The 14,701-nt window shown below is 38.7% G+C and overlaps 1 protein-coding gene across 1 annotated transcript in view; it reads left to right on the top strand.

Moving 5' to 3' along the window:
• Window positions 1–14,701, top strand: part of LOC140135969 (sphingomyelin phosphodiesterase 3-like) — a 285,478-nt gene that overhangs the window by 5,106 nt on the left and 265,671 nt on the right. The window contains exon 2 of the mRNA XM_072157666.1: window positions 5,184–7,111. Coding sequence (XP_072013767.1) covers window positions 5,492–7,111 — 1,620 coding nt within the window. The 5' untranslated portion in view covers window positions 5,184–5,491. The remainder of the gene's footprint in view (window positions 1–5,183; window positions 7,112–14,701) is intronic.

Genomic DNA, 14,701 nt, shown 5'->3' with positions numbered 1-14,701 from the left:
TATACCCAACATATTGCACCATCTATACCGCCTCAACCATACAGGCAGGCAGCTTAATACTGTCAGCCTGATCCGTTCCTAAAGCCCTGGGGATAAAGATGAGCGAAACAAGATCATAGCAACCATTTTGTGTTATAATCCCATGCTATTATCAGCAGGTAGTATCTAAGCAATTTGCACACCTCATAATGTGTCTTTATATATATAGACATATATATAGACAGTGAGTGGAATAGGAGAATGCGACTGATTTGATAGGAAACTAAAGCAGTTAAGGGACAGGCTTGGGGAGGAATTGAGGGACACTCAAGAAAAACACAGCCCACATAATGGGTGTTGCTGAATCAACGAGTGAAAAATGGTGTAGTTTGGGATTGTAGCATGTAACATATGTTTTACATGTTTAGGGGTGAATAACACAGATTTTTAAAAATACTTGTAGCTTTTATTATAATATGTTTAACATCCTGGAGGGTATTTTTGAAATATTTAAAAATGAGCCACAAAAATTGTGTAAAACACAAGCAATAAAACAGGTGCAGTACAGGTACCAAGGTAGCTGATACAATGAGAATATTTTTATGGCATCTCAAAATACCAAATCTTGTTAAATAGTATTTAGTCCCAGGTTTAAAATATGGAAGGGCATTTTGGGCACGTTGATATGACATTGATGCAGGATTAAGGCTGAAACATTTGAAGTAAGAGGGTTTCGGAGAGATATAATTGGATGGTTGGGTGAGAGATGGATGTTTGGACCTTAAATTTATGGGGGCATCGGTTGAGCATGTCAAAACAGCTCCACAGAAGTAGCCTAAAGTAATAGAAATTGCCAGTTCTAAACCATATTTACCTTCAGTATATACAAAAATATGCAGGCACTTTATATACCTTCAGTAGATAGCAAAAATATGCAGGTACCTATTATATCTCAGTAGATAACAAACATATGTAGGCACCGTATTTATAGCACAAATGCTTTATCACCTTATTTATCTTCAGTAGATAGCAAAAATACTTAAACACCTTATTTATCTTCAGTAGATAGCAAAATACTTAAACACCTTATTTATCTTCAGAAGACAGCAAAAATATTTAATCGTCTTATTTATCTTCAGTAGATAGCAAAATACTTAAACACCTTATTTATCTTCAGTAGATAGCAAAATACTTAAACACCTTATTTATCTTCAGAAGACAGCAAAAATATTTAATCGTCTTATTTATCTTCAGTAGATAGCAAAATACTTAAACACCTTATTTATCTTCAGAAGACAGCAAAAATATTTAATCGTCTTATTTATCTTCAGTAAATAGCAAAAATACTTAATCACCTTATTTATCTCAGTAGATAGCACAAAAACCATCCAGACCAGGCCTCGAAATAAGAACAAAAATCCAAGGGTCCTCTGGACCCTTGCCTTTGAAATTTCGAGGGTCCTCACCAATTTTCAAGGGTCCGACCCCGGACCCTTGCCTTTGAAATTTCAAGAGAGAGATTTAGCTACGGCGATCCGGGTTGAAAACCTGATGGGAAACTGAAATGAAAGTGTACTCAGGGAGCTGTAAGTACGTATTATGTGAATCAGATTTTCCTGTGGAACAACAAAACTAGGATTTTCTGCTCTTTGCTTGGTTCACTTTTTACGGGTCACGCAGATCCGTACCGTAAGAAATTTGCGGGTCCACGCCTACTTTCACGGGTATTTGATGCAAGGACACGCCTTATTTCTAGCGCTGATCCAGACACACCATTTATCTTCATCCAGTCAGTAGATAAAAAGTCCCCCTCATAAAATAGCTCAAAATAGTAATGAATCTTTTACAGTAGCGGCACCAGACATTTTTTCTGGGGCATGGGGGTGGAGGGAAGACTTTGAACACGAAGTAAGGAACAATCCTTCCAAATGTGCAAATATATCATGATGTATATTCATATGTAGCGGTAAACGTAAATAAAAAGCTACTACACTACTCAAATTTGGTACACTGCACCGGAACACTTTCAGATTTACAACTTTCCTCTCATTTGATAGATTTTCAATTAGTGTAAATGGTCGATTTGATTGCGTTGTACTCTTCATATGGTATCATTTGGTATGGCTCCATTGAGCCTGTACTTGGCAGAATATAGTAGTGTATTAGGTGCACTTTGTGTCAAGTTATGTGGTGTAAAATAGTACTTTGACATACCGGATACTCACAGGTGGGAAACTTGTACAAGTACACTGCAGGTTACCAAGTTCCACAGGTGACCTCATGGGAGACTAGACACTGGTAAAATAATACCATATGTGAGACCACCTCTGTTTAAAAAGATAACCTGTGTGAGACCTGCAAGTATTGCATAGGTATCATATAAAGGTGGTACAGGTATGTGCAGCACTCAAGGGTCCCTTTTTCAGGCTCTCCGGAAGTTCCTTAAGATCCAACATTTGGGTCATGCTCCAGTTCTTCACAGCCTATAATTTGGCCTAATTTTAGTTCACTAGACCCTTCAAAAATGTTGAGATTGCAGTTCATCAAACCCCTATCTCAAGTCCAAAAAAAATGCATAAAATTATGCTAAATTGTGACCAATCACTGTAAATCTTAGCTTTTGATAAACAGCAAATTTGTACTGAATTCTACAAATTGGTGCTAAATTTAGGGAGCAGCGTGGCACACTGGTTAAGGTCTTTGTCTTTGGTGCGAGTGGTTCCGGGTTCAATTCTCCCAGGACAAAAAAAATCTCCACTCTCCCTGTGGTTCATCTGGTAATGGCGGGGCAGATGATCCAGATAAAAGACCTTGATACAGACAGTTCCGTTCAGGTTAATGCCCGATTGTCGGCTTCATTTGCCTGTCCTGTAAAAATGCCCTGATCAGCTATCTACGATGACCCCTTTCACCAGGTCACTTGCACCTGGCCGAAGTTTCGTCAGCGATATCTCCTAGATTTCAGCTGTTTAAAATGCATAGATATGCTTGACATAAAAAAAATAGCAGAAATGCTGAAAAATGTGTACGATTTTCCATTTTTCCACCTTTGAGAAGAAGTAGACGAAAAAAGGTGACTACACTGATAGTGTCCATTGCACCTCTAAGAGGTGGTCAAATAACAATTAGTCATCTTATGCAATGGATACACCTTTCAATGAGCATCTATTACCATAAGCTTTTCAATTATATAAATGGGCCACCTTATCGGTGTTTTCATCAATCATGATTTACAGATGGATTTGGGGGTGATAAAGACCAGGGTTCGGTTGCATTGGAAATAGATTATGTGTACTTTTGGCTGGGTTTCTAGCAGAGTTGCCAACAGTTTTCAGCCTGAAATTGCCGTTCAAATCATCAAAAGTCACCTAATTTTATCTTAAGCATTGGTTTCTATGGGCCATGAACCTAATTAAAGTTGCAAGCACCGATGTCTTAAAGTCATCCATGTTTATCTTAACCATTGGTTTCTATGCGACAGGAAATTATTGTCAAATGTTGTGGGGACAATCTTCAAAAGTCACCCAAGTGGGCTACCAAGTTTTGGCAACCCTGATAGCAGACTGAATAAGCAAGGATGGGTTTTCTGTACAGTAGCCTCACCATAGCTGGCAGGGCTAGTCTGAACAACTTGAACAAGAGAGGATGGGCTTATTATAAGGGAGGTAGCAAAGCCTCACCATAATACCTTACTTTTGGCTGGGGTAGTCGCAGACAGATGAGGTTTACTATTCTGGAGGTGAAAAAACCATACCATAATGCCTGGCTTGAGCAAATTTACTATATCCCATGATGCATTGTGCCATGGAACAAAATGATGTGTTGATTTTTGGATGCATCCTGGACACGGTTGATACTAGAGGTGTTATTGACACATTTCTAATTCAACACTTCATTGGGGGGAAAAATATGACAATCAACACGTGTCGACACTCCTTATGAGATCTAAAATGCTGAAAAAAAGTCAATATAGATAAAGCTTAAAACCATGCCAATATGAGTTATGATTGCTGACTTTCGGTGTAAACATACTTCGTCTTCTGGTTTGGGTTCAACTTTGGGAGGTAATTTTCGACTTTTTTTCCTCTTTTTGGTATGTGTCTTAAAGTGTTGAAAAGGGACGGTTTATTTTGACATGTCGGATTTAGGGTCATGTGGACGATAACACGACACATATACGACAATAGATAACACCTTTAGTTGATACATTTGCTGGATGGACTTACTAGTCTCTTAACTACAAAAAATTTTAACATACTGAAATTCACTCTGTCCCCCAGAAAAATATCTGGTGCCGCCACTGTATTGGAAAGTATAGACAAAACATGGTCTTGCATTCATGACAGGTGCATACATGAACATCTCAAATACCAGATTCAATGAATGAGGTAGTCACACCTGCTGATGCTGTACATGATTGAATGACAAACTGGAGCATGAACAATTCACTAGGAATATAACAGCTGAATCAAGTCTTCATAATAGAGAGATTGCAATGTTCCATACGTCCTGTGTGGACCGTGTGACTATACGATGTTCAATATGTGCGTACATATTGCTGCTGCAACTATGGACTAACACTTGTTATGGGCCTAGGTATCAGTGGCGTAACTAGGGGGGCAGGGCAGGGGCATCGCGCCTGGGTGCCACCCTTAGGGGCGCCAAATTGACCAATTCAGCATCGATTCTGCGCCTCCAGCGATGAAAGTCAAAAAATTTGCGCACATTTCAGCACAAAATCAATTGAAAGAACATTCTAAGACCGATATTCAACTTCTAGTAACCAAAATTAATTAGTGGTAGGCCTTATTTTGTCCAATTTTGCACAATTGTTTCAAGAATTGGGGGGGTAGGGGCGCCAATTTTGTTTCTTGCCCCAGGCGGTACCAAACCTAGTTACGTCACTGCTAGGTATTAGAATCAAAAATGGTTCAAAATTTGCAAATAATCTGTCACACCATTTTGGACCAAAGTGACATTATTGATTATCCAATAAAAATTGTTCCTGTTATTTGATTGGTTAAAATAAAAGTAGTTAGGGAACAAACCAAAAGGGTGATAATGTCCTATCATTATCAATGAAATTCCTTTTATTAGGGGGAGGAGATCAAAAATGCTGATTACCAAAGGGAGGGAGGGGGCCAGCCTCCTATCGAAAGCACTTTTGTATATTAAAAGTTTCTGTTTTTTATTTTTTTTTACAGATCTTGGAGTAAGGATATTGTTGTGGTTTAAAGACACTCTAGTACTTCTAATCACCATGCCAGGCTTATGACGTCAACCATACATTGCCTATTATACTACCGCTGCACTATGCATCATCAGATGGGGTTCATCATGGCCGTACGCTAGTCGTCATTACACGATGGATGAATAGCGCAGGTATCAGTTGTGTGGAATAGCGCATATTGGTTGTTGACTGGTGGAATTATATTTGTTGAACGCACCTGTTTGGCAGAAGTAGTGTTGGTATAAAGTTGGATTGAGCAGCAAGGGTGGAGAATTCTGCACCATGTTGCACCGTGAATTGTTCAAACGTCCATACCAGATGAGATTGTATGAAGGGGCATGGATGAGCATACTGCCCTGGTGGTGGGCAGTAAATCAGTCATTTGGATTGTTTTTAAGAACTGCGGACGAGATGCAAGAAGAGCGAGAGATGCCATGCTGGGAGCGATACCTCATGCTACTTATTTTGGTGCCAATACTTATTATTTTACTCATAACAATGTGGCCTTTTGCCTTGGGGGGTTTTATAGTCCGTTGCCTGCTTGCTAAACACCGTGTTCCTTACAGATACTCATACGCCATTAATGTTGAACATGCACACATACATCGTCGGATATGGGATGATATAAATAGGAAACATTTATTTCATGTCGGACAAATTAATTCTTGTCTGCAACCAGAATTTATGGCCAGATTGAACAATTTACGGCATGTACAAATGAGGGCGCTAGAACTTGGTCGCCGCATTGCCACATCGCAGCTCCGACCAAGTCCCAAAATTTTTGTACACTCACCTTCAGATAGCGAGCTGAAAACCAATGGAACGTCTGGACATGGGATGGCGCTTTTCAGCATATCCGAGGGTGGCCATCTTGCTCTAGCGCAATCAGATGGGGACACACCTTGTATAACTTATAGCAACATTAAACCAGATGAGACCTCATTCTATACGGCGTCACAAAATTGTAGAAAAGTTCTACCGGACCAAGAACCGCCGCCCGGTTCGGTTGTCAATGGCAGTAGTTCTTCAAACGGCAATGGCAACAATGTCAATGACTCGCAAATGCCATACACTTTTGCATGTTGTAGTTCAACGACTGGGATTGAGACTAACTGCACCGGCCAAAGCGGTGAGCAGTATTATTGTACTGATTCAAATAATTGTACCCCGCCACCAGGCAAAATGATGGAAGATAAATACGGTAGTATCACCTCTGTGCCTGATATCGTGCCAAATAAGGACAAATCTGCAGGTACTCCAAGCTCACCGGAATCTTACACCGCTAAAACACCAATGACCACGCCCGATACGGACACCATCAAATCACCGAGTAGTCCAGAAGATAACTGTATAGAAACACACATTCAGATCCAAATTCAGCAGACTCCTCAAGGTCAGGAGGGTACACCTCCGAGTCACACCGCTGGGACCGGTAGCTTTAATAGACCATCTACATCATCAGGGAATAACAACCCACCGACTGATTCAGTCCCACCATCGTCAAACCGACCCTCCCAACCAACGAGAAAAAACACTACTTCTACACCGTCGTCAAAATCCAACAGTCCATCCATGCGACATCGTGCCGAGGAGAATATTCGCGACATCCCATCGCCTAGAGATCATGGAACGTGCATTAATTTTCCACCGGATTTGGATTTTGTATGTTTTCAGGAGGTATTTGATTATAGAGCTGCTAAGAAGCTTGTCAACGGCCTTCATGGATGGTTCGGGCATATTGTGTATGATGTGGGCATTGATTCTTGGGAGACAAATCGTTTCTTGATGAATAGCGGCCTCGTTGTTGCGAGTCGTTATCCTATTGTGGATGTAGCCTTTGAGTGTTATAAACAGAGTCAGAATGAGGATAGAGCTGTTTCTAAAGGATTACTAATGATTAAGGTAAGCTTATATAACATTGTAACATGATCAAGTCAGTTATTTGTCTTCACAAAATTAATGTTATTTTTTTCATGAAGCATTCTTGTGCAGAACGATTTCACCTATGTTAACAAACTTGATGTGGGGAACAACCGCAAAGACAAACAAAGATGTTAAGAGTAACAGCGAACCATACAAGGACACAGGGTTGGCAATTTTCTAGATTAAAAAAAAAATATCAAAAATCAATCTATATGATTTAAATCAGATTTTTTTATCTAAATCAACTTTTTTATTTATTTTTTTATTCCAAGAATTGCTACATACCCCATGATATTGTCAAAAGAGACCAGTGGAATGCTAGACATGCTATCCTGTGAAAAATGTAAACATTTCAACGAAAAGATTTGTTGAATTCTGCACCTTGAAGGTGAATTTTAAGCAATAAATAAAATTACATTATAGAGGTATTAGCAATAGCTGCCCTGTAAACATTTGGCAATAATAGTATATTGTACACAACTACACATAGCAACTACACATGGCAGCTATGAGATATTAATATTGACAAGGAGGGGATTGCAATGACTGCCATGGATGTGTTACACACAGTGGTTAGACATATAGGAGGTTGAACAGAAAATTATAAAAATATTTATCTACTTACTTTTAAAGCCCTTTTTATGTGCTATATTTAACATTGTACCTTTAGGTTTCCATATCTCCCGTTTGTAACCCCTCACATTCGTTCGATGCACTTAGAGTTATCCAAGGAGAGCTTGAAAACCTTATGTTCAAATGGGGCCATGTGTAATATGTGTATTATTGAATTAGTTCTAAGTCAAAGCTGAAAACACTATGAGTCGTCACAATGATCTCATCGTCAATGGCATAGTTATAATATCCTCATTCAATAATGCTATGAAAATAGACCTCTTGTTAATGAGTTTGAGTACCCAGTGTATGGAAAGGTCATTCTACAAGTGCATAAGTATATTGAGGTAAAAGAAGTGTGCCTTGGTAGATGAGCATGTCTGAAATGCTCTAATGAAAATTATGACTAATTCTAACAACATAATTATATGTGATGCGATCAAGCAAATTGAGTCTGATGTTGACTCAAATCAAAGTCCTCATTTTTTTATTTCCAATATTTAGTTTAATTTCACTGAAAAGCAATGGTTATATCACCTTTTGTTAGGAAGATATTCAAATATCATTCAAAGTTTAGTCATCACAAAACTTGAATGAAAGATATTGCCCCCAACAAAAATCAGAAAATTTACAATCTTGTTTTAAATTCTTGATTTTGACCCCCTGAAATTCACTTTGTTCTCCTCCCATGCTCCCTGGAAAAAAAGTGGGTGTTGCCACTGAAGAAATACTGAAGAAATACTGATATGTTTCTCCCCATATCTATATCCATAAAGTAGAATTTGTGACCACCAATGCATTTTGTTTGATCTCATTACATATGGACACCCAAAAGGCATAGCAAGCAGGACAGCAGGCCGAGCAGCCAGAGCAGGGGCAGCCCTGGCCTGGCCTGGCCAAGATGGCCAGTTTGCCCACCCCAATTCTTGGTGGCCGCCTCAATATTTTTACCTAACTACAGCCCTGACACAACTGTCATGACCGTTTCTGTTGCTGTTGCTGCTGTTTTGTTGTTGTCATTACTGTCGTTGTCAATCTTCTGATGCTGTTTTTGATCTGCAATTGAACACAAAAATGTTAAGACACTTGCACAATATGATCACCCTCCCTGCTCCCCTTTATTCAGTATTGTGAGCAAAAGAACAAGAGTGTACATGCTTTAGAACTTTGCTTCAACATTGCTTGTTGGGGAGGGAAAGGATTCAAATGCAACATAAAATAGTATAATATGGACCTTAACATTGATCACTATAATTTGCTGTGTGTGTGTTAGCTCAACAAACAACTCAAAGATTTTTTTAAAAGCTGAATCGTAGCTATAATCTCATAATCAAAAAATCTACATTTTGTGACAAATATGATGATATCTAGGATGAAGTACATCAGAGGCGGATTTAGGGGCGCGGCCGCGCCGCCTCTATTTTTTTGACTAGCAAAGGGCGCGGTAACTTAAAAATACAAAAATGGTAAGAAATTAAAAAAGGAACAAATTCGCCATGAACAGCAAACAATGGGCCAAAACCGTTGAGTTTTCGAGGGGGTAACCCCCTTTAACACATTTTTTTTTTTTTCTACCAAAAGGCGCCCCCTTTATCAAAAATTCCTGGATCCGACCCTGTACATTGTGGCTGTGTTATATCTATTCGTGTTAGGAAACACAGTAGAATAGTATTCACATACATTATTCATAATCAATGGCATTCAAGTTGTAGAATTCACACCTGCCCGCTGCAGGACATCAAAGCACTGTTATAAATATGTAGGCCTTAATGTGTCGAGTAATACAAGGCTTGATGTCAGCAAACTTGATAAGGAGACATGGACAGAATAGTGTCCATTCTAAGTACAAATGGAACATGTAAATAAATACTGTCTGTAGCAGATATGGCTTTGTTATACGTTTGGAGATTCTGAATCGGTATCGTCCTTGCTTATGGCAATTCTTGTAGTTAGACTCCTGTAATGCCTTGCCTTAGTGCTCTATCCAGCATACAATTTTTTTAATGTCAGAACCTGTTAGTCCTGTATCCTCTGCCAACATCTTAATGTCATCCTTCTTCTTAATGGGGCCTCTTGCTTGTTTCTCTTGTTTGGGCTGCTACATGTGAACACTTGATGCAACTTCCTCTTGGCTTAAATGAGCCTTCTGATCCTAGTTCTCAGCTAGTTCTCAGCTATAGATAAAAAAATGAAGTACCTACAATTCTTAGTACATTCATTTCAAAAGTTTCTTGCTTCCTGCATGTTGTCTATCGCATGGTAGACTGCATTATCCATGTCATTGTGGAACATTAGCTTGTCGAGGTGCGCACAAGCTGCCCATAATGTAGTGCACTGTCAGCATAATGCATAATACGCCACAAAGTAAGCACAACTGAAGGTGTTGTTCAATTTAGAATAAGAGTAGTTTTCATGATGATAACTTATTTTTTCCTAAATAAACTAGTTTTAGTAATATTGAAATAATGTTCAACTGACTAAGAATGCTGTGCCGGCATCCATCGGCTACTCAAAATATTGGACCTGCCTGTATCGTATGGCCATGGTAGAGGATAGTAAAAACAAAAGTTTCTCTAAGTAAATAAAATATCAGATACTGTATTTTTATTGGGAGGCAAATATTTTTTGCAGATGCTGCAGTTTTACTTGAAGGGCCATAATTAATTTCTAAATCTTTTTTCTGCAGTGTGGAATATAGGGCTCAACCGATAATCGTATCGAATATCGTATTGGCCCGATATTCAAAGTTTACGGTGACTTTGGTGAACCATTGGACCTATTCTGAAGTGCTAGGATCATTCACAGTTAATTTGAAAAGAATTTGGAAAAAAAATTACAAAATAATTACAGTTTGTTACATGCAAACCATTGTGTTTAACTCTTCATCTATCGCATATTATAAATACATGGAAAACCAACTCATCCATAATGTAATAGATTTTTTTTACTGGATGGGATCGGATATTGGCCGATATTATAAAATCAAATTGTACATGATTTCTTGTCAAATTTAGCTAAAAATCTAGTGAGATTTACTAGGATTCTAGTCAAATTTGACTAGACCTAAGAGTGTAAGGTCTTTTTGATTAGATTTTTGATTAGATTTTAAAAACCAATAAAGAGATAAAAATTGAGTTTACTTTTCGTGCAAATCTTTTGTCATCACATTCATTGTCTATCAAGATGGCATGCAATGGGCTATTCCAGTTGCAATCCATGCACCCCTGTGGAAGACATGACCATAATCTTCTACAGGGAGTGTGAAATTCAAATGAAGTTACCTGAATGGGTGACTCAATTTGATAATGACACCCCTTCCACAGGGGTGTATGGATTTCAACTGGAATAGCCCAAAGGTGTGATAAAGATTAATAATGGCAAAAAGGAAGGGGAAACCCCAGTTTGTCTGCAACAATACAAAAGAACAGTTGAATACAAAAAGAGTGTTGATGTTGCAAAGTAGGAAGCAAGGGAGGGGGAAATCACAAAATCCCCTTCCAAGTCAATATGCACTTTATTACAATAGATAAATATTCTTATTGTCTCCAATTCTATTGTTGCTTTGTTCACTTTGCTATTTTTCAGTTCACGATTGCCATACAATATGTGTGTGATCTCTGTATAGATGCCCTGTATGAGATGTAGATAGTTACAATCACAGACAATATTGGTCATTTTTGTTCAATAGAAGCATGCCAATATCTCTCACATTTATATGAAAATATAAAACATGGTTTATAAGTAGATTCAAACAGCACTGAATTAACTGCATACTTTGAAGTATTTTTTTTTTATAAAAGTATACAGGGCCTCTATACGTAAAAAGCATGTTGTTGCATTCAATAATTATGTACTTTAAAATATGCTATCAACTGAAGTTAGGTAAGAAAGTAAATCAGTTAAAAGTAAAGTGTGCTGAGGCTTGTGGATCAATGTCTAGGCGTTGTGCCTGTGCATAGCGTGCTCCCAGCGCGCTACAAGTCACTGCGCTTTTTTTAAACTTTTCATCGATCTTTGCAAACTATTTGATGCATTAAAGCAGGCCTTCTCAACTGGCGGTGTGCGTGCCACTTGTGGCGCTTGGAGTTAGAAGTGGCGCACGAAGTGGCGCACGGAAAATTTACTAATTTTTTTGCACATAAATTTTTAACAAAAAAGGGGTGAAAATATCATACCACATCTGAGCTTTTAGAAAGACCTAAAATCTCAGAGCTTCTGGGGGCACTGCCCCCTGGACCCCCGCAGCCGGAGCTTTCACACTGGACCCTTCCAGGGGACATAAGGCGGGCCCCTGGACCCCATCCGTTATGCGTTCGGTCGTGCACACGCTCCCTCGGAAAATCCTCCCTTAACATGTTGGCACTTCATGATCACTAAAATTTCCCAGTTGGCACTTCAAATAAACTAGTTGAGAAGGCCTGCATTAAAGTCTATATAAGATCAAAGGTGTATTCAAGTTGTATCAAAATGATTGGTATCCATTAGGTTTCATTGATAATGGATGAGTCTGTCACATCAAAATTCAACATACGATCCAAATAATTTGTAGATTCATAACCTATGACCACTTGACATGTGACGTCATTGCCCGGCAGTATGCGCACGCATTATGGCACTTTCCATTGTTCTTTGCCCTGCAGTGTGCGTGCGCATCGTAGTTTGCTCAGGGCATGTGTATTTTAAATCTCCCACCACATTTCATATACAAGAAAGCCATTGAACAGTGAAGCGGCTCGTTCGAGCATATCAAAAGACCAATCCCTCGCCTTTGTTGATAAACATTGATGTCAAGTGGTCTATACATTCTGGACATTTCAATAGTATCCAATGTTGCATTTAAAAGAGCCAGGTTTTTCAACAAACATCAAAATTGATAGGTACCCATCATTTTGATACAGCCTGTATCAGTGACACAGCATTCAAAATGGCTACGTTTGGCTGTAAGAAGTGGAGAATAATAGCAAAACAGAAAAAAGCATATCATGTATTTCAGCTTCTAAATGTAGCTTTCATTAATTTCATCTCTTAACATGTGTCACTACTCACTACCCCTCAAATTCTTTTAATAATCAGAGCATCCAGATATTCTACCACATACTGCAGAACATAAACGTATAATAAGAGATAGAACATCATGTCTGAGTTGAAGTCAACTATGAAAATTAACAGGAAGCCACTAGAAAGTCGGAAACGGAAATATGATGACTGCAATAAATCATGCAATGGGCTATTCAGTTGAAATCCACACTACTCCGGTGGAAGATTTTGGTAATATCTTCCAAAGGGGGGTATGTTTTTCTTATGTAATTGATCAGAGGTAATCATTTTGAAACCCATACTCCCCTGTAGCATGGCTTTATCTATATCTTCCACAACTGGAGTGAGTATTTCAAATGGAAGTTACTCAATTGTATATTCTGTTTGAAACTCTTACTCCTTCTGTGGAAGATAAGACTTAAGCTAAATCTTCCACAGAGGTAGTGTGGATTTTAAATAGAATAGCCCAACCCTTTATGCCAGGGAACATTTCTACATAGCAGTTGGAGGAATCATAAATTTATTTGCTTTTTAATAAAACTACAAAATTTAAGTGTTTAATGGGTATTTTTTATAAAGTAAAGTGCCTCTGGTGGTATTTGCTTGTATTATATGAGATGCTAAAATGAGATGGGAGAAAGTACAAGGTTCGTGGATAGGGAATGCATATATAGCAAAGGCATGTATTCTTATTGCAGAGGACATTTGTGACTCTGTGCAAACCCAATGAGAAGATGTCAAGAAATACAATTTTGCAGCTAGCGTTGTTCACTACTTGCATGGTTCCGCCATTATGCACCATGTGTGGGGAGCTAGTGCCTCAAACTGGCAGCAAATGTGAAAGGAAGAATTACATAACCTTACACAGAATGTTATATAACTGGTTCAATTCCCATTCGTGTATGCTGCCAGTTCGAGGCTCTCCCCGCACATAGTGCATAATGGCGGAATCATGCAAGTAGCGCGAATACGTATAGGCCTAGGTGTACCTGTTCAGGTAAACTCTAACATGGAATACCTTCTGAAAAGCACCCCTTTATTTAAAAAACAGTGACGCCACCGTTTGATGAAAATGGCACTTTTTCTAAACTTTTGTTAGGTGCAGGACCCTCTCTGGAATTGATGTAGCTTAATTTAATAATGCAAAGCATCATGGGAGTGGATTACTTTCTGCAGTGAATCAAATTTTAGCACACTCACTGCCTAGAGAATATATCTCACACTTCCCACAATGCATTTCTGGGTCATCTTTAGGGCGCTGAATTTACCAGTTCAACATCGATTCTGCACCCCTCTAAGCGATGAAAGTCAAAATTTTCGGGCATTTCAGCACAAAATCATTTGAAAGATCAATTTAAAACTGATATTTATCTTCATTATAACCAAACTTAATAAGTGGTATATAGGCTCAATTTGTGCAAATTTTTCTGCGCTCCGCGCGCAATTGTTTCAAGAATTGGAGAGGGCCGGGGGAGAGGGGCAACATTATATATCCTTAGCCCTGGGCGCTACAAATCCTAGCTACACCACCGTCTATTTTCAAAGTGAAAACAAAGGTACAAATTAATAGGAGTGTCATTTGATGTAATGAGGTGATGCGTCATGTTGCAAAGGATTCTGGGAAGGATAAGAATCATTTCTGCAAATTAGCACACTCACTGCCACACCTCACCAGTTACCCTGGCGTGAGACTAGTCTCAACCCTGTATCATGAGGTATGACCTATTTACCATCAAAGTGATTTCCGTACTGTGTCATTGACAGTGATGTTCATCATCAAACACTGCCCACTCTCAATAACTTGTAATTTGATTTGAGCATAGACTGTAAATTATTGAGCTTTATACCATAGGATCTCGATCAACTTTATCAGACAGAACGCTGTGCATTAACCCCAACACTGAAAAGATGAATTTGTCA

This window comes from Amphiura filiformis, chromosome 16 (genome assembly GCF_039555335.1).
Source record: "Amphiura filiformis chromosome 16, Afil_fr2py, whole genome shotgun sequence".
Lineage (NCBI taxonomy): Eukaryota > Metazoa > Echinodermata > Ophiuroidea > Amphilepidida > Amphiuridae > Amphiura > Amphiura filiformis.
Note: the sequence above shows the minus strand (reverse complement) of the source record. Positions and strands in the feature narration are given on the sequence as shown.